Consider the following 18,208-nt stretch of genomic DNA (forward strand, 5'->3'; position numbering starts at 1 on the left):
TACCCTTCCTTTCGACCTTTCGATCTTACTCTCTCTCTCCCTCACCGCATGCATGGGCTTCTTCTCACGACTCGATGATTGCAATTACTCTCTCTTTCTTCTCCGAAGTACTGTTACAACAAGATTGATTGCGATACTGTCAGCATGAGAGAGAAGAGTTAGCCTTGTCCTGGATCTAGTCGAGTAGAAGAGAACTCACAGAATAAGACGACTCAAACTTTGTGAAAACTGTTCCTCAGCCATCCCGGTTCCGGCCAAATCTGCTCGAATCTCAATCAGCTCCCATCTCGTCCCCAACTCAATTCAGCGACTCACCTTGGCCACTACTCTCCCTCGAATCAAAGCGATCGGAACCGGTCCATAATCCCTCGAATCCGTCGAATTACTCGTATTATCCCCCGCTAACCAAACATGTCCCTCTGGAACTTTACACCATTCCTCCACTTTCCCTCTCTCGCCAGTAGGGTCGACGAGAACAGTGTCCCCGGGTAAGCCGATTACTCGTTTGAGAACTTGGTGAGAGGGCGAGAGGGGGGAGATCGAAGTGACGAGATTACCACGCGCGAGAGGGGACAGGCGAAGAGAGAGAGAGGAATGGAGCACGAAAGTACCGGAGTGAGGGAGGGTTGGGTACATCGAAGCACCGGTGCACTGCAGAGAGAGAAGCGAAAGAGAAAAGAGAACGAGGAACGAGAGTTTGAGCTCAACCGGCCAGAGCGCGAGGGAGAGATGAGAAGCTTACAGGTCTGATTTCCGCTACATGTTCATTGAATAAATGTACACAACACAACACCTGCACGAGGAGAGAGAGACAGGGTCAGAGAGACAAGTTGATTGATGAAACTGGATTGCGAGACGAGACGAACCTTCATGATGTTGAGGACGTATCGACCGGTCTTTTTGACGCCTTGGTTCAATGCTATAGACATTCTTGAGGGATTCGCATGAGGTTGAAGGGAGAGTTGAGGGGAGAAAGAAGAGAGGAGGTTGGTTGACTCTGAACCACTCCCTTCTGCACCAGATTCTGACGATGAGATGATCAAGGACCTACGGAATGAACTCGATAACAAGCTAGCGAAAGCATTCCCTAGGTTCCGGAAGAAATTTCTCTCTTTGGAACTCGCTCCGATCGTCCTCGGGCTACGGTGAGCTAGAATCCCCCGTCGTGCTTGCTTCGGAGAGCTCCAGTAACTGACCTTTCGCGACGCGACAGGACCGCGACTCTGATCGATTCCCTCCTGCTCTCGGAGGCAGAAGCGATCGCTCTTTCTCAAGTCCTCAAATCGGTTCGTCCTTCTCTCCTCTATTCGCGCGAAAGAGCCTGATTTGATCCTCCTATTCTAGATTAAGGCGAATCTCCAGGTCGTGTACGAAGAAGTCACCGGTCAAACCCTCGTCGTCAATCGAGATTTACTCGAAAAGCGTTCTTCGCAAAGGATCGTTTTCGTCGAAGTAGGGTCAAAAGAACCCGTTATCGTGAGTGAAGATTGATTACTGTAGTCGCATAGTCTTCAGACTAGTCTCCTGCTTCCTCACAGCTGCCTCAGCCTCCCGAGTCTGTCGATTTCCTCCTTTCGCAAATCTCTTCTTCCCCTCGATCCTCCTCTTTTCTCTCGCTCTCGCTCCCGGATCCTAATAGACCGCAAGATCTAATCCCGTTCGTAGGGTACCTACTCGACTACCCCGTAGCTTACAGCCTCGGAGAAGGAGAAGGGCAGAACTGTCTCGGAGGAATCGAATTGGTTCTCGTCGAGGTCAAGCTGATTGATGAGGCCGATGGAGGAGAAGCGTAAGCGTAGTCATACTCAAGGTGTGCCGTGTCTTCCTGAGTCGATGAAGCTCACCCGCGAGTTTGTGTGAGTAGTTATCGGTTGTTCTCATTTTCTTACCCAGCTCACCTCGTTTCTCAAGAACCATCTCTTGATCCCTCGTCTATCGTCCCTCTAATGAAGAAGGAGATCGACGACCGACTCGTGAATACGTCGGCCAAGCAGTGCCCGAGCGCAAAAGATTGCAGAATCGAGGTTAATAGTCGAATCGTGATTCTCGATCAAGTAGCTCTATAAACCGTTTGTACGAATCGTAATATATATAATAGCAACAATCATCAAGCCCATATCGTACCCCAATCCCATACCGTCCCAGGCGTCATCTCTGCCGCGACAGAAAGATCTCAATCTCTCAGACGTCCTCGATCTTCTTGACCTCCATCCTCGTCCTAACCGACATTTCCCACCCCTCAACCCCTCTCAAATCATACCAACCCTCTTCATCATCTAACCTCCTTAATTCCTCCTCCTCTCGATTATCTGATCCTCCTCCTCCTAGAAGGAGTTTCTGAACCGCTTCGAGAGGGAGAGAAGTCAGAGTTGGGAGATGGAGGCGGAGGTGAAGGGAGGGTTTCGGGATGGATGGGGAGAGGAGGGTCGTTTGAAACTAGTGAGACGGGGTCACGGATCAGCGAGAGAAGAGAGATAAAGAACGGAAAAGGAAGAAACGAACTCTAGTAGCTCCTTGACCCGTGTTTTCTCCTACGAACCAACTCTCGAAACACCTCTTTACTAATTCCTCACTCCACTTAGTCTCTCCCTTGTTTGTCTGAGAATCCTCTCCTTCGTCTTTGACGCTATAATACCCTTCAACTTGATACATCCCTTCCTCTACCTTGAACCCAACTTTACTCGAATTCAACCCTGAAATCATACTCGACGAGAAAGTCATCAGATGACTCGAGAACAAGAGGGTATGTTTGTAGGTAAAAGGAGTAAGAGTTTGAGCTTGGGGATGTCGCAAGAAAGGGACTTCAAGTTTCGCTTCACTGCTCGTTCTTCTTCTTCACGTCAACCAACTTTCCTCCTTTTTCGTTCGACTCGACATGAAGGAAGCGTGTTAACGTACTAGAATGTTCTCCTTCCAGGTCCAAATCCAACCCCAGTCCCAATCTGTTCACCACACTGAACGAAAACCCATCTCCTCCCCTTCCCTGGATCTGGTATCTCCCCCATCCCACTCTCTGCCAACTCTTGATCAGTGAGGAAGATAGGAGCTCCATCGGACCAGAGGGAAGGGAGGAGAATCGTCACTAGTGGAGATGGGAGCGAGAGGGGAACGAGGAGGAGATCGTAGCGACCTGTGATGTAGGGCGCTAGGAGGGAGGCTAACATCGCTATGCTCTGAGTGACTCGGGGGTCGATAAGAGTTGATGGTGAGGAGGGCAAAAGAGCGCTCGAAAGTTGGATGATTCCGAAGCGTTTCGTTTGTATGCCAGTCTCAATCGGAATCTCTCTCCGAACAGTACGAACACAGTAGAGATGATCAATCAGAGTACTGTATTTCCAAATGAATCGCTAAACAATGCAGAATAAGGAAGAATGGAATGTATCGATCGTCGCCTCCCCTTTCAACTTTCGCTCGTTTTCCGTGCGGTCAAAAGGGACAGAAAATCAAGCTAGTAAGGCCATCACGTGGACAGGATCGCTCCCATCTCGTCACCACACATCCAACGAATTGGAAAGAGTGATGAAGGATGAGAGTTCTACTCTTCCCCTCCTTTCCCGTTAAACCAAACGCCTATGGTAGAAGAGACGGGTAACATGAATATAGAGGGGAGTTCTTTTAGTGTTGTTCTTCGGTTGTTGTTTAGGTGAGTGGCTGTGGGTCGAGGGTGTGATGCGTCGAAGGAAAAAACACGAGCAGAGGGAAGAGTGTATAGCCTGCGATGGGCGGTAGGGAGCAGGATGGGGTTAGCTAGCTCGGATAGAGTGTAGAGAGGGAGCGGAAGCTTACCAGAAGCAGCGGGAGAAAAGGCAGAGAATCTGAGGTCGAACCCCGAAGCTTTAGAGCAGGGTAAACGGATGCTGTACGGCGCTTCTAGCTATATCTGTAGTCGAGCATTGCTATCGGCGTAACGAGGGTCGGTTCGAGGCGAAGTCGAGAAGAAAGTGATGGGAAGGGAAGAGAAAGCAGACGGCTCAAAAAATCTCGAATCTTCAAACAATGTTTTTTCGCTCGGAAATGAAAGCTTGTGCCTGCTTTGTGAAGGAAAGGAGTACGAAGAGCTGAGATACTGCACGCGCGCGAGACGGGTTCCGAAAATACAATACGTCGATTCGAGCTTTTTCTGACTTTTATCGACGTCTCGCAAGACGTCCATGCCTCTCTTTCCCCAGCGCCTACCATAGGACATGATGCGGATGCGGTAGTCTATCACAGCCCCTTCTAGGAACCTCTACCAAGCTTTACTGACTTGTACGTCCAACACTTTCTTCAACCCATCTCTCCTCCCGCTCACCTCCAGCGCCTCAAATGCCTCCTCCACCGTCTCCTCCTCCCCCTCGTCATCGTCTTCGAAGAACGGTTTCACAGCGACTTTGATCGTCTCAGAGAATAGGTTCGAAATGATCCCTTGGAGAGTTTCTCCGGTTTGAGCGAAATCGGGGCACTGATCCAATCGAACGAGGGTGACTCGTCAGTCCTGGGTAGGGGAGAAGAGGGAGGATGGTGAAGAGAAGACGTACGGCGTTGACCTCGAGGAGAGAAACTTGGAAATCTGACGACACGAGGAAATCAATCCCGAAAATCTCAAACGCATTCGGTAATACCTATTCTCCCACCTCACCAATCACCTCATCAGCTCACGCTCCTGCAATAACAGAACACATATGAGTGAGCCCTTACCTGAAAGGAAGAACCCGCTCCAATCGCCGCTTTAAAGAGTTCCCTAACCGTTTCTTGAACTGATTCTTGAATCGTTCGTATCCGTTCCTCCCCAAATTTCTCCCCTTTCTGCTCCCCACTCAACAAAACCTTCTCTCCCATCTCTTGTAAACACCCTACGCTTACTTGCGGCGTTTCTTGGCCGAGTATAGAGGTCTGGAGACATGTATTCGTGAGATGAGAACTGAGGTCGAACTCTGCGGTTGAAGTTGTAGGGTCGGATGAAGGAGGAGAATAAGGGACTGGAGCGAAAAGAGCGAGGTAAGGGTGGTGGACGTAGACTTGGAGACCTCCTACGGCGACGACATAGACTCGAAGATGAAATTTCGTTCCTTGTGAATCTGAACCGGGAGTCGGATCGAGTAGGAGTGGATCGGAGAGGTATTCCTATACACACGTGGGATGAGTCAGTGTGAGTGGTATGAGAGTAGGGAGAGAGAGAAGGTGAGACGGTACTTGTATCACCCATTCCCTCATTTGGGTCGAATCGACCCTCGTATCAGCTCCGAATAAAGCTGCTCTACCCTTCTCTGTTGCTCCCTCCTCCTCCTCCTCTTCGTCGTCGTCGTCTTCTTCTTCGTCGTCACTTTCAGGTTCGAATTCGATGAAGATCTCTTTCAAAGCTTCCCTTGTCGAGAATAATCGAATCCCATTCCCTTTATCCGCCAATGCTGCTTTCAAAATCCACCACTTTGGCTCTTCGACTTCCTGGAACGATTGTTCAACTTCGTAGAGATCATCCATGAGGAGTTCGTCAAGTTCATCCGCGAACGAACAGTTGAAATGAACGGTTTTCGGTGCGGATTTTCGAAGTGATGAAGTTGGATTCTTTGAGCAATACAGGGCGATCGTATGCGCTAAATTCGACTTTCGGATCAACCTGTTCTTCCACCCGAATTACATCAGTCCCAGTTTCAAGCTAGGAGAGAAGGAAAGAGAGAGGACGAACGCTTTCCTAATAGCGAACGAATTCAATAACCTCTTTTCATCCATCGCTAAATCCCAATCCAACTCGTCATAATCTGACCATTGTACATCGGGTTTCTCTCCCTCGAGGAGGGCGTCCCGGGAGACGAGAAAGCGGTATTGAGGGAGTTGTTGAGCGAAAGAAGAGCGGAGAAGGGAGACGACGTAGGATTGAGAAGAGGGGTACTGGACTAGGACCGTTCGACTGGTAGGTCGGTCTGATGCTGGTTTGGACATTTCTAGTCTTGCAGGACTGAGAGGAAAGAGAGAGGAAAGTCAACTGACTTCTTTCATCTCTTTGCCGCTTTCCCACGACTCTACTTCGATCGAATGACCACAGGAAGCATTTCGAGTAAAGTACCACCTTCATTCTCCTCCTTCCCGGCTCCTGAACCTCCTTCCAAACCTCACGACAAAGTTCCACCACCTTCCTTCACTTCGTTTCCGACTCCCGATCTACCGGGCTCAGCTAGCAGACGCACCGAACGAACGAAAGCGAAGGATTTCTTGGATGAGTTAGGAGCGGAGATTGGAATAACTGAGAAGAAGGAAAGGAAACGAAATAGTGGTGATCATCCTCATCATCGCGAGCGGAGGAAGAGGGAAAGTGATGATGATGATGAAGATGAGGAGGAGAGGAGAAGGAGAAGGAAAACTAAAGGGAAAGAGCGGGAACGGGAACGGGAGGAAATATCAGGGAAGGAACGAAAGAGGGAAGATGAAAGTCGGCATTCGAGCAGTAGGAGGGAGAGAAGCAAGGGAAAGGAGAGGGACAGGGACAAGCATGAGGATAAATTAAAGGTGAGCTGTCTCCCTGTGCGAGAGAACGAAAGGGGAGGCAGAAGCTGATTGAAATGGACGAGGTTTTTAGCGAAACGAATCTTATCGAGTCGTTCAGGCCTCGAAACCATCCCTGACGCACGACGACGACGTTTCTCCATTCTCAGCCCCTGCAGTGATCGAGGAAAAACCTCGGGAGAAGCCTCTCTTCTACGAATCCCGAAAGGGAGACGATCTCAACATCGTTTACGGAGGCTTACATCGAGGTGACGTTCCTCGATACTACCGCTTAGGGGCTGGACGGGTCGTTGGTCTGAACGATGGATTGAGGATAACGAGAGAGACGGCGTATACTGGGAGAGGGGTCGAGGTGGCTCCGTTGAATCGATACAAGGTTAGACAGAATCCCTCCTCATTCTCTCTGATTCGTCGTAGTGCTCATGGAGCTCGAATGCACAGACTCCTCGTTATGCTGATCCTTCTTCAGCGAAATACATCAACGATAAGAATATGAAACGAATCAATCTACTCCCTCCTCCGACGAAAAGACAAGCTCAAATTCTAGGCGAATCTCCTGGTCCTCCCCTTCCACCTTCTCCACCGCCTGAGGATCTCGACGCACCTTTCATCGCTTTCCTCCCTGAGCGTTATCACAGGGACAAGCTATCTTCACTCGAACACGAAGAAGGAACAGAATATCGTTCGATTGCTGGACTCGTCAAAGATTCAGATCTCGATCTCAACTCAGGTGACGATGAGGAGGAGGAGGACGACTTGTTCGGGACGTTAGGGATCAGTGGAGGAGAATCTCAAGATGAATACCTCAAACGAAGGAATATCGAACTCGATCGACAATTACGGGACAATCCAAAAGACGTTGACGGTTGGATCGAATTCGTCGAATTTCAAGATCAAGTAACCCAACGACTCTCTTCCTCCTCGAAGGTTGGATTGAGTCAAGCGGAACGTACGAGTACGAACGAAATCAAACTCGCGATTTTAACTCGAGCGTTATCGATCGAAGGAAACGAATCAAACGAACGATTATTACTCGCTTTCCTGAGAGCGGCGGCTCAAGTCGAGGATCCGAAGAAAGTATTGGAGAGATGGAGGGAAACGTTGAAAAGTCATCCGGATTTGACCGGGTTGTGGATCGAATACGTTTCGTGGAGACAGACGAGTTGGGTTAATTTCTCGGTCAAAGACGTTGTCGAGGATTTCGAGGAGTGCTTGGATGTGTTGATGCTTGCGATGCTGAGAGAGGATATTGGATCGAGCGGTGAGTGCTTTAATCGAAGTGAAAGAATCGATACTGACTTGACTCTCATTCCCGTGCGACTGATCGTTTCCTTTGTTGTTGACAGGTCTTGAAATCATTGAAGGGAATGCGATCTATCTCTTCCTTCGTCTGTGTCTCATGTTACGCCAAGTCGGTCAGTCTTGCTCACTCGAAAGGTTGCTTGCAAGCGAGGAATTCTGACGCGTCGAAAACAGGTTACTCTGAACGAGCATTCGCTGCTTTCCAAGCCCTCATTGAACTCAACCTCTTCCGACCGAATCATCTGAACCTTGCACGACCAGATGATCCTCGTCGAAAGTGGACGGACCGCGTCGTCGACGAGCTCGAGGAGTTTTGGGACAGCGAAGCGCCTCGAATTGGAGAAACAGGAGCGAAAGGATGGATGAACACGAACGAGGACGACCTACCACCCGAGTCAGCAACATCGGAGGCACTGGTTCCCTCGACTAGTGACGACGACGCCGAAGCTCGACCATTCGAGAAATGGGCAACTGCCGAGCGCGCCGCATCTCTCAACTCAGCTCTCCCCGCTAGAACGACCGATCCGACTCTCGATGATTCAGAAGACCCCTTCCGTATCGTCCTCTTTGACGACATTCGGTCTTTCCTCTTTATCGTTCATTCCCCCGATTCGAACCTTCAACTCGCCTACGCTTTTCTCACTTTCCTCGGTCTGCCCTTCGTTCCTCCCGATTTCCCAACCTCAACCCCGTTCACTACCGACTCTTTCATCCATTCCGAGCTAGTCGAGAGACCCAGTCTCGTCAAGAGGTTCTGGCCTAAGAAGATGGAACTCCAAAAACCGTTCGAAACGATCGGTGGTGAAGCGATGGAACCTGAACGAAAGAGTGCATTGGGAACTCCATTCGAGATCCCGTTTCGTGCGACTCCGGCGGTCGTCGATCAGTTGTTCCCGGCGAAGGGGAAGGGGGAATGGTTCGCGACGATAAGGAAAGAAGATTTGGAAGATATCGAAATCGAACAAGCGAGGTGCGTGCAAGTCCCTTCAAATCCGAGATCATCACGTTCTGATCTAGTCGATTTGTCACGCGCAGGAACGCCCTTGGTCTCTTGACGAAAGTCGTTCGAGATCCTTTCCTCAACCTCGATCTTTTCGCCCTCGAAGCCGCTTCAAGTCCGAAAGGGTAAGCCGACTTGATCCTCTGCATCTTCTTCACCCTTGCTGATACCCTTTCGTCGACAGAGCCGTCAAAGCAGCGAAACAAATCCTGAAAGATCACCGAACTGATCTCGCTCTCTGGGATGGTTACGCTCGAATCGAACGGCAACGAGGCAAGGTGTCCGACGCTCGTCAAGTGTACTGTACCGCGTTATCGATGTATCGCTCGTTCAAGCCGCAGGATCAGATCGACGGTCCTCTCTTGTGGAGGTCGTGGGCTGAGATGGAATGGGAAGAAGGCAACACTGCGATCGCGCTCAAAGTACTCGTAGCTGCCTCGAGTAACGCTCAAGTAGATCTTGGTGAGTCTCTGACGTCTCTTAGTCCTTCCACAAAGATTGTGACTAAGTTTCGTGAGCGATTCTCTCTTCAGCTTCTCTCGCAAAATCACCCGAGACTCGTCCTTCTCCAGCAGAGATCCTCCGAGCTCGACAATACTATTCAACTCAACTTGAAGCGTCGTTCCAACCCCGCGCGACCGAATCGATCCTTCGAAATCGAAACCATCTCGCCTATTCCTCGGCTCTTCTCGCTCTCCTAACCCAAGGACTCGACTCCGCAACCGAAATCCTCGAACGACAATTGTTCCGACTCGATTGTGTCAACGCGAAGGGAACGGCGGAACACGAGGAAGTTTACATGCTTCATGCGAAACTGTTGTATCGGAATTCGATGAAGGGTGCTTATAAACCGACGAGGTTGAGGGATGTCCTCGAAAGGGCGACTGGAGAGTATAGGAATAATACTCTTTTCCTTGGGCTCTTCTACCATAACGAACGTGAGTCGAGCTTGTCGAATGTCACTCAAGCTCCGAAGCTCATCAATCGTTTGCCCTCGCAGTTCGAATGAAGATCCAGAATCGAATTCGCAAAACACTCGAAGACCACGTACTGAAAGAGCAAGACGCAACGAGCGAAGGTTACCTGTTTGCGATCTTCGCCGAACTTCACCTCGATGCGAGATCGCAGAATCTCTGGGCCGTAAGAAACCTGTTCGACCGAGCAGTCGAGAATCCCAAGTATGTCTCTCTCTCTCGTGCTTCGACGTTCTCTGTAGCTGAGTGTGCGACATCGAGCAGAACGAAATCGTCTCCTTCGATTTGGACGCTCTACATCGATTACGAAGTTCGAAACGGCGAGCTTCAACGCGCGAAATCTCTCATCTATCGAGCGCTGAGAGAATGTCCCTGGTGTCAAGGTACGGTTGACACCTCTCCATTTGCGAGCGTGCATTACTGACGAGCTCGATTTCTATTGCAGAATTCTACCTCCGACCTTTCTCCCCGACCCTTCGTTCCGTCTACCGCTCGAGCGAACTACGAGACTTCCACCACCTACTCCTCGAAAAGGGACTTCGAGTTCGAATCGATCTCGATCCTTACCTTGAAGGCGCTCAATTTTCGGATGTTGAAATGCTGGAAAATGACGAGGAGGAAGATCGAGAAGGAGAAGGAGGAGGAACACTCGGGATTGGAGAGGAGGTATTCGTAGAGAGCAAGAAACTCATGCCGTATTGATCAACTTCGTCGTCGTCGTTATCGAATCACAGTACGGAAAGTCCGAAAAACGAACCGTTCACGCGCTCGGATCGCTCGAGGCTTGAGCTCTTGAATTAAATCTTGTTCCGCCCGAACCGACTTTTTGCCCTTGCTCTCTCTCTCTTGTCCTTCACTCTCTGATGTCCGACAAGATGCGTCACACCGTCCTCCTCCTTCCGTTCGCTTTCCTCCTTCATCGCAGGTACGCTCTTTTCTCTCTCCACCCTCCTCACTGCACCGCACTGACACCCCATCCTCTCTCTCTCACCCAGTTTCGCTCAACGCACGATCACCATTGAGAATCATTGCAGTTACACCGTCTTTCCAGCTGTCTCCGCATTCCCAGGTAACGAAGAATCGTTTACTGGTGTAACGGGGTGGGAGAGTCCACCGGGCCCGGGAAAGAAAGAAGAAATTACGGTACCTTCGAAATGGCAGGGACGGATTTGTGAGTCCACTTCCTGTTCGTCAGGTCGAGACGAATCAGAGTGACTGAGAAGTTTTGTCGGGTCTTTTCTGATAGGGGGTAGAAGAGGATGTATGACAAACTCGGAGGGAGTACTCGTTTGCGTCGCGGGAGGCTGTCCAGGAGGACTAGAGTGTGGAGAGTCGGTGCTAGGGGAATCGACGGCACTCGAATTGAGATTGAGATCGAGCACGAATGGTCAATACGATGTGAGTCTTTCGACGCCGAAATCTTCCCAGTAGTGTGACTTCGAACTGGATTCAGCGTCGGAATCACAGGCGTACGATCTCCAAAACGGTGGTGGTTGGAGGTGAGTTCGAGATTCTTGATCAGCGAACCGGGAAAGAAAATTCGAGTTGATCGTTTTTTGAGCTCCCAGTGTTCCAATCCGAGTCAAACCCGAAGGAAAGACTTGTACGACGATCGAATGTATTCCCGACCTCGAAGGTTGTCCAAAGGAGGAGATGAAACTCAAAGATTCGTATGGCGTTACTCTTGGGTGTTCGAGCGCTTGTTTTGCCGGGATCGAGGATCCGAACGTTCAATGCTGCGTAAGTACTCCCTCTCCTGAATGATCTCGATTGACGGGCTGACGTGAAAGTTTCGAATATGTAGATGGGAGAATTCGCGAATCCTGAAACTTGCACTCCTGACAAGATCTTCGCTTATGAGTACTTCAAGACTTGCAAGAACTCTTATGCTTACTTCGTTAGTTCCTCTCTGTGGCCTACTATGTATCAGACGGACGAACTGACACGCTGTCGAACCCTGTTGGCAGCAAGATCGTACGACAACGACGGTCGATATGCTCTGCCCGAGCGAGAACGAACCTGGTTACACCCTGACGTTCTGTCCTGGTGAAGATGGTGGTGGGAAAGGTTCCTCAAACAATACCGATACTTCATCGTGCGCCTCAAAAAGACTTCACACTTTTCGACTTCGAGCTGCGAGAGAGACTGACTCGCTGCTCAACTCTCGCAGGAGTGAACCAGCTACTCAAACGAAACAACCCGATGGACAACCCACCGGTACGGTTCAACCGAAACCAACCGAGATCCCGGCTCTCTCTTCACCCGCGAGCGTCATCGCTTCTGAGTCAGCTTCCGAGAACTCGATCCACTCATCAGAAGGAGGAGGAAGTGATCCTACCGCCTCTTCAGGTACTTCTGCCAGCCCGAGCACTCGCTCTACTGGGTTCCTATCGACAGCCATATCGGACGAAGAAGGAGCCTCTTCGACTTCGACCGCATCCTCAGATGGTGAGATCTTGGGATTGAAAACTCCGGTTTTCGCGGCGGTCGTTGGAGGGGTTGGAGTAACGATCATTCTGGCTGTTGTTGGAGTATGTTTTTGTTTGAGGAGAGGGAAGAATCGGAATGGGAATGGAGCTGGAGAAGCTCAAACAGCGACGAGAGGTGGACCGAGTTCGACAACGAATATTGCGAATGCAGGGAATCCCGCTCGTACGTTCTCCTTTTTTCGTCTTTCGTTTCGGTCTGCACAGCGTAGTGAAGACTTATGACTTGCGACGACGACGGAACAGAGTCATACGCGCTCGCCAAAGGTCGTCGTCGTCATCGTCGTCACGCTTCGTCTTCGGGTCGAAGAGCTCTTCTCGACGAGAAAGAGTCAAGCGAAGACTCGTTCTTCAGCTCGGAGGAGGACGACTCACCACCGCCAGTAGCACGTCGAAGTAGGTCTGTGGCTGGTAACAGGTCGAGGGGATAGATCTTGCACAAGATCTTGCAAAGTCGTTTTGAGCTTTTTTTCGAACGAGGGGACGATCAGTTTTATCCGTTTTGTGTACTTAACTCACAGCTCTGTCTATATCTTCACTGTACTATTGAGCGCCTTGACAACTCAGCTATCCTACTGTTTTTTCCGATTCACCCAAGGACTCACCGCGGCACAGAAGGCGACGTCCGATTTCCTCCGCTTCGGAACGAGCTTTTCCGGTCTACTCTTTACCTCTTCCTCCCTTACTTCATTACCGGCAAAAACTCCTGAACACTTGCCGACGTATCTAGTAACGCTCTCAAGGTCTCACCAAGCTCTCAAAGGTGAGTGGAGCAGCTGATATCGATCATCTCCCCACTCGCGACCGAGGCTCTCTCTCTCTCTTCCTCTCCCTACCCTCGCCCGGCAATTGAGTAGAACACTGACATCGACCCTCGAGCAGTACTAGCATCACTCAGAACGATCAAACACCGCAAACCCGAAGCCGGATCAATTACCGACTGCTCTCGGACAAATTCCCTGTTCTTTCAACCGCTACCCTCTCTCTATCCGACCATGATGCGACCCGTTCTATCCTGTCGCCCAACCCTCGTCTCTTCCTCCTCGTCAACCGGTTCTCGTCGATGCGCATCCCATTTCCCTTCGACTTCATCATCATCTTCTTCAAATTCTTCTCCTCCTTCCAGCCTCCCTTCTTCGACTAGTTCTCAACCACCACCACCACCTCCTCCTCCCAGTACCCTCTATACTCCTAGTCCGACTCCTTCAACCTCAACGTCTGGAGAGAACCCAACGTGGTCAGATCCAAGTTATTTAGCTAGATATCGAAATCCGACTTCTCGTCTCAACCATGACGTCTCTCACAACTTCATCACTTCAAACGGGAACGGGAATGGGAAAGCTCAAAGATCCCGACGAAACCGAATTGCGAATGATGCTTTATGGTCAGGTGGTGAAGCTTCCCCTCCAATTCCACTCGAATCCCATCGTTCAGCAGCTCAACAATCCTCCTCCTCTGCTTCTCGTCCTAAACACGCTCTATTGTTCCCTGGTTCAGGGTCTCAATACGTCGGAATGGGGTTATTCTTGAAGGAGAAAGGGAAAGGGAAAGAAGTTTGGAGTGAAGCCGAGGATGCATTGAGCGGGTTCGAGGAGTGGAGAAAAGGTTTGAGGTTGGATCAGTTGGAGGGGGAAGTAGGGGAATTGGGCAAGATGTTGGATCAGAGTGAAAGGGAGAGGAGGAAGGAAGCGAAAATGCAACAAATCGTGTTTGATGGTCCTCAAGTAAGTCAAGTCACTTTTTTTGTTCCTCTCTATCTTATTATCCCCTCGTGTCTGTGTTTGAAGCTTACTCTCGTTCTGATGACGGTGACGGTTGTTTAGGACGAACTCACACGATCTTCAAACGCGCAACCCGCAATCCTCATCACTTCAATCGCCTTTCTCCGAACCCTTCAATCCCAACTCTCTTCCTCCTCGGTCGTCGATTCCTCCTCCCTCGTCCTCGGTCACAGTTCAGGCGAATACTCTGCCGCCGTCGCATCGGGAGCGATCTCGTTCTCCGATGGAGTTCGACTCACTCGTCTACACGGACTCTTGACTCATTACGCCCTCTCGTTACGTTCGATCGGTCTCTCACCCGAACTCGACGCCCCAAACGATCGGAGGGGACAAATGTCGGCCCTCGTTTTGAACCCAGGTCGTACGCATGCTGAAGTGACCGAGATCGTGAGAAAAGTTCGAGCGAAGAGATCCTCTTCCTCACGAGATGGTGGGAATCAGGAGGGAACGGTCGAAGTTGCGAGTTTTAATTCGAGTAGTCAGGTAGTACTTGCTGGGAGTAGGGACGGGATTTTGAGAGCTAGTGAATGGTTGAAAGAGGAAGAGATTGCGAGTAGAGCAGCAGATTTACCAGTCTCGTAAGTCCATTCTTTCTCTCTCTTTCCTAGAATGTCAAAGTCTGATCGATTCGCGTGATAACAGCGCGCCTTTCCATTGTTCATTCATGAAACCCGCCGCCGGGGGAATGCATCACGCCCTCACTTGCGGCGCGATCAAACTCTCCACTCCCTCCGTTCCTCTCGTTTCAGGATTCGACGCTTCCCTCCTCACTTCCCCCTCAACTCTCGTCTCGAACCTAGTCGATCAAATCTCTCTCCCAGTTAGATGGTCAACTTGTATCAATACTTTACCGACGTTACATGGGATTAGGAGATTAGTTTTCCTGGGTCCTGGACAGGCATTGGCGAATTTGGCGAGGAGGGATCACAAGTTATTGAAAGAGGCGAGGAGGGAGGCCACGGGTCAGAACAGTAAGGAGGAGGAATTGGAGACGGAGGTCGTGAGTGTCGCGACGGAGAAAGATATGGAGAGATTGGTCAGGATTTGGAATGATGAGGTGAAAGAGAACGCTCGACAGTAATCGAGCTCGATTGGCAGACAGACACTTTTGGATTCGTAAACTTGATCCTTCCGGCGTTCCCTCGCTCTCGAACTTTGTGTGCCGAGTGTGCCGGATCTGTTTGCCGTTCGATCGAGTCGAACATGTGAAGATAAGCGCCAATCGACTCGACATGACTTTGCAGTTTTTGAACTCTGAAAGTCATTTCGCGCTCGGCTCTGCTTTACGCTCACTATCAGTCGACCCTGGCTCTTACTCGCCGCCTCTCCACCTTGACTCGTACTCAATTTCGTCTCATGGCTACATCCACTCATCCGTCATCGAACAAATCCTCATCTCCTTCGACCGAAAACGCACCCAACGACACCTCGAATGACGCGAACAAAGACCTGAGCGAAGCAGAACAGAAACGTCGTCATCGGGCTGACAAGAAGGCGGAACAACTACGTCGGAAAGAGGAGAGGAAGCGAATCGCATTGGAGACGGGAGTCGACCCGGCCCTCTTACCCGAAGCGATTGGTTCAGAGGTTCTCTCGAACGGGAAGATACAACCAAAGGGGTTCAGGGCAAGGGAATGGGCTCAAGTACCTACGAAGGATGGAGAGAACAAGCAAGATGGGTCGAAGAAAGTGTCAATCATGAGCTGGAATGTGAGTGACTTTCGCAAAGAGGAGTCATATAGACGAGAGCTGTTTACTGATCGAGGTTCTATCAACGCAGATGCTAGCGCAGGCCCTCGTTCGTAAGAAACAAAATTTCGCTTTTTCTTCTTGCGATGAAGCGCTTCTCAGCCTGAACTGACGTCTCCTTGGACGCTCGACGATCGACAGGTCGAGAACTGTTCCCCGGGAGTGACTGTTTGAAGGGAAAAGATCGAATACCGCCTCTAATGGCCGAGTGAGTTTCCCGAGTTTCACTTATCTCAGCGAGCTTTCGCTTATTCTTTCCCTCACATAGGGTCCTGTACTACGCACCGGATGTAGCCTGTCTTCAGGAGTGCGACCGACTCTCGGATCACCTTCCTCACCTCACCCTTACGCACTCCTATACTTCGTTTATCGGATATCGCAACAAGCCTCACGGTCTTTTGATCGCGCACAAGAACACGGTCTTCGACAAAGTCGGAGAACGTGGGCTCAGACTCGACGAGCAACCTATCGAAGACGATCTTGAGCCATTACCCGCGATGACTTCGGAATCTGCTTCTTCTCGAGCCGAAGACGAACATGTCGATCAAGCGAAAGATGCGAAACCTCCGGCGTCCGAATCAACGGAAGAAGAACGACCGCCAGATGCGGCGACTCCTTCGTCTCGCGCATCTCGTCGAGCGGCAGGTCTTTCACGTACGACGAGGAATGTCGCACTCTTCGTTGCGCTTGCCTTCAAGGATCGACCGAACTCGGGAATCATCGTCGGGACAACGCATCTTTTCTGGCATCCCAAGCACGTCTACGAACGAGTGAGGCAAACGGGGATTCTACTGAGGGAAGCGAACAAGTTTAGGGAAGAAAGCCCGAACGGAGCATGGAAAGATTGGCCTGTCTTTCTCGCCGGAGGTGAGTCATGCATCTCTCCCGTTCCAATCCGCTTGATGACTGACTGTCGGACCACTTTAGACTTCAACACCCAACCTTGCGAACTCACTTATCGATTACTCCTCGGTTCTCGAATCGACAAGCAACAAGTCGACGAATTCAACCATTCGGCATGCGTGCATTACTCGGTCGACAAGTTCTACGACCCTTCGTTCGAGCCGCCAACGCCCGACGAGCCGGAAGCCAAAGAGGGCGAAGAAGCGGTGAATCAAGCCGAGGAAGATCCCGATAAAGTCATCAAGAATGCGAGACCTGCGAGACCCGAGGATGGTCTAGCAGATATAGACAAGATCAAGAAGCTTTACGGGTACAAGGAAGGTGGATCGGGCATCAGGAGCGCATACGGAGAGAATTATGGATTGGTCAAAGGTCAAGAGGAGAACTGGTATTGTGCGAGGAGACCAGAGGTACAAAATGGGAACGATCCGAAACCTAAACTGACGGAAGAAGAGGTCAAGGAGAGGGTTGGATCAGTAACTTGGGAAGAACGAGTAGCGAGGTAAGCGTTGAGCATTATTCGCACGATTTGACCTGTTCACTGATCATCATTCGTGATGACGCAGAGGTGATTTCGAGCCCATCTACACCAATTTCACACCCTTGTGGAGGTGCACGCTCGACTTCATCTTCCTCTTACCGGCGCTACCCTCGACTTCTCACCCCTCGATTCGATTCACTTCACTCCTCAAAATGCACGACGAGTCGGCGATGGGAGCTGGACTCCCTCGGAAAGGAATCGAACCATCTGATCACGTCGCTATTGCCACTGAAGTAGAGCTGTCCCAGTGATTAGAGCTTCTCTCCGAAATGGAATTAGAATAAGAGAGGGAAAGAAAGGAACGTTGATACAGAGAAAAGTAAACGGATTCTAATACTGCCAAATCCTTCGAGAGAGAGACACTGTATACTCTTCGTAACATACTCTCACTCTTTCCTTCGCGCCTAGTTCTGAGGTAAATCATCGGGAGTTGTAGTCGATGGTGTTTGCTTGAACTGGTCCCATTGTCCCGGTACGGCGGGCGTCTCGAGGTCCTCCCAGCTATCATGAGTATACAGGTGTCAGTCTTGCGTACTCACAGCTCACACGAGAGTGAGAGGGAAGAGAGACTCACGCTTTCCATTCGATCATCTTTCCAGCGAGTTGCAACTCTCCTTGAGCCTGTTCGAGTACCTCCTCGATCACACCAGCTCCGATCCTTGCCTCTACAGCCTCGATCTCCTGCTCAGTCCCTTGACCTCCGATGGATTTGATCGCCTCCAATCGCTCCTTCGTGATAGATTCTGTCGATTGACGGTACACTGCGCTCGCCGGGATTTGTTGCAAGAGGGTGAGAGTACCTTGGTACGTTTGGGAAAGGGCGCGGAGAGGTTCAGGGTGGACGGGGTAACCCGCGATTCCAGTCGAGATTTTGGTTCGGAGGGAAGAGGGAGAGTTGGCCGGGTGGGCAGTGGTAGGAACGGCTTGTAACAGTCTTCGAGTAGCGCGGATCATGGTTAGAATAGTGATGTGAGTGGTAGAGTGAGGAGGGC

The 18,208-nt window shown here is 50.6% G+C and overlaps 9 protein-coding genes across 9 annotated transcripts; 5 read left to right on the forward strand and 4 right to left on the reverse strand.

Annotated features, from left to right (window-relative positions):
- Positions 1–212: 212 nt before the first annotated feature.
- Positions 213–929, reverse strand: IMP1 (endopeptidase catalytic subunit IMP1; the record flags this gene model as incomplete). The annotated part of the gene is made up of 4 exons (XM_076632944.1): positions 213–260; positions 316–651; positions 743–793; positions 867–929. 4 exons carry the CDS (start codon positions 927–929, stop codon positions 213–215), a joined length of 498 nt encoding a protein of 165 aa, XP_076487025.1.
- Positions 930–1,035: 106 nt separating this feature from the next.
- Positions 1,036–2,066, forward strand: JCM6883_004066 (uncharacterized protein; the record flags this gene model as incomplete). Its single annotated transcript, XM_076632945.1, has 5 exons — positions 1,036–1,145; positions 1,214–1,286; positions 1,345–1,476; positions 1,539–1,789; positions 1,865–2,066. 5 exons carry the CDS (start codon positions 1,036–1,038, stop codon positions 2,064–2,066), a joined length of 768 nt encoding a protein of 255 aa, XP_076487026.1.
- A 115-nt stretch (positions 2,067–2,181) lies between these two features.
- On the reverse strand, positions 2,182–3,164 carry JCM6883_004067 (uncharacterized protein; the record flags this gene model as incomplete). The annotated part of the gene is made up of 3 exons (XM_076632946.1): positions 2,182–2,436; positions 2,503–2,818; positions 2,899–3,164. The coding sequence occupies 3 exons, from the start codon at positions 3,162–3,164 to the stop codon at positions 2,182–2,184; spliced, it is 837 nt and encodes a 278-aa protein (XP_076487027.1).
- A 1,064-nt stretch (positions 3,165–4,228) lies between these two features.
- Positions 4,229–5,919, reverse strand: JCM6883_004068 (uncharacterized protein; the record flags this gene model as incomplete). The annotated part of the gene is made up of 5 exons (XM_076632947.1): positions 4,229–4,441; positions 4,518–4,601; positions 4,678–5,103; positions 5,173–5,596; positions 5,666–5,919. The coding sequence occupies 5 exons, from the start codon at positions 5,917–5,919 to the stop codon at positions 4,229–4,231; spliced, it is 1,401 nt and encodes a 466-aa protein (XP_076487028.1).
- Positions 5,920–6,012: 93 nt separating this feature from the next.
- Positions 6,013–10,458, forward strand: JCM6883_004069 (nuclear exosome regulator NRDE2; the record flags this gene model as incomplete). The annotated part of the gene is made up of 11 exons (XM_076632948.1): positions 6,013–6,483; positions 6,554–6,856; positions 6,922–7,741; positions 7,827–7,895; positions 7,957–8,752; positions 8,818–8,907; positions 8,967–9,244; positions 9,316–9,720; positions 9,783–9,960; positions 10,021–10,139; positions 10,202–10,458. 11 exons carry the CDS (start codon positions 6,013–6,015, stop codon positions 10,456–10,458), a joined length of 3,786 nt encoding a protein of 1,261 aa, XP_076487029.1.
- Positions 10,459–10,619: 161 nt separating this feature from the next.
- JCM6883_004070 (uncharacterized protein) lies at positions 10,620–12,673 on the forward strand (the record flags this gene model as incomplete). Its single annotated transcript, XM_076632949.1, has 8 exons — positions 10,620–10,681; positions 10,752–10,927; positions 11,003–11,154; positions 11,224–11,255; positions 11,325–11,496; positions 11,561–11,653; positions 11,724–12,408; positions 12,489–12,673. 8 exons carry the CDS (start codon positions 10,620–10,622, stop codon positions 12,671–12,673), a joined length of 1,557 nt encoding a protein of 518 aa, XP_076487030.1.
- A 564-nt stretch (positions 12,674–13,237) lies between these two features.
- JCM6883_004071 (ACP S-malonyltransferase) lies at positions 13,238–15,104 on the forward strand (the record flags this gene model as incomplete). Its single annotated transcript, XM_076632950.1, has 3 exons — positions 13,238–13,966; positions 14,066–14,601; positions 14,666–15,104. 3 exons carry the CDS (start codon positions 13,238–13,240, stop codon positions 15,102–15,104), a joined length of 1,704 nt encoding a protein of 567 aa, XP_076487031.1.
- Positions 15,105–15,379: 275 nt separating this feature from the next.
- On the forward strand, positions 15,380–17,467 carry JCM6883_004072 (uncharacterized protein; the record flags this gene model as incomplete). The annotated part of the gene is made up of 6 exons (XM_076632951.1): positions 15,380–15,733; positions 15,804–15,825; positions 15,914–15,980; positions 16,041–16,639; positions 16,700–17,177; positions 17,242–17,467. The coding sequence occupies 6 exons, from the start codon at positions 15,380–15,382 to the stop codon at positions 17,465–17,467; spliced, it is 1,746 nt and encodes a 581-aa protein (XP_076487032.1).
- A 153-nt stretch (positions 17,468–17,620) lies between these two features.
- Positions 17,621–18,170, reverse strand: JCM6883_004073 (complex I NDUFA5 subunit family protein; the record flags this gene model as incomplete). The annotated part of the gene is made up of 2 exons (XM_076632952.1): positions 17,621–17,717; positions 17,791–18,170. The coding sequence occupies 2 exons, from the start codon at positions 18,168–18,170 to the stop codon at positions 17,621–17,623; spliced, it is 477 nt and encodes a 158-aa protein (XP_076487033.1).
- Between the last annotated feature and the right edge of the window lie 38 nt (positions 18,171–18,208).

This window comes from Sporobolomyces salmoneus (genome assembly GCF_050403485.1).
Source record: "Sporobolomyces salmoneus JCM6883 DNA, S_salmoneus_JCM6883_v1_ctg32, whole genome shotgun sequence".
Taxonomy (NCBI): Eukaryota; Fungi; Basidiomycota; class Microbotryomycetes; order Sporidiobolales; family Sporidiobolaceae; genus Sporobolomyces; species Sporobolomyces salmoneus.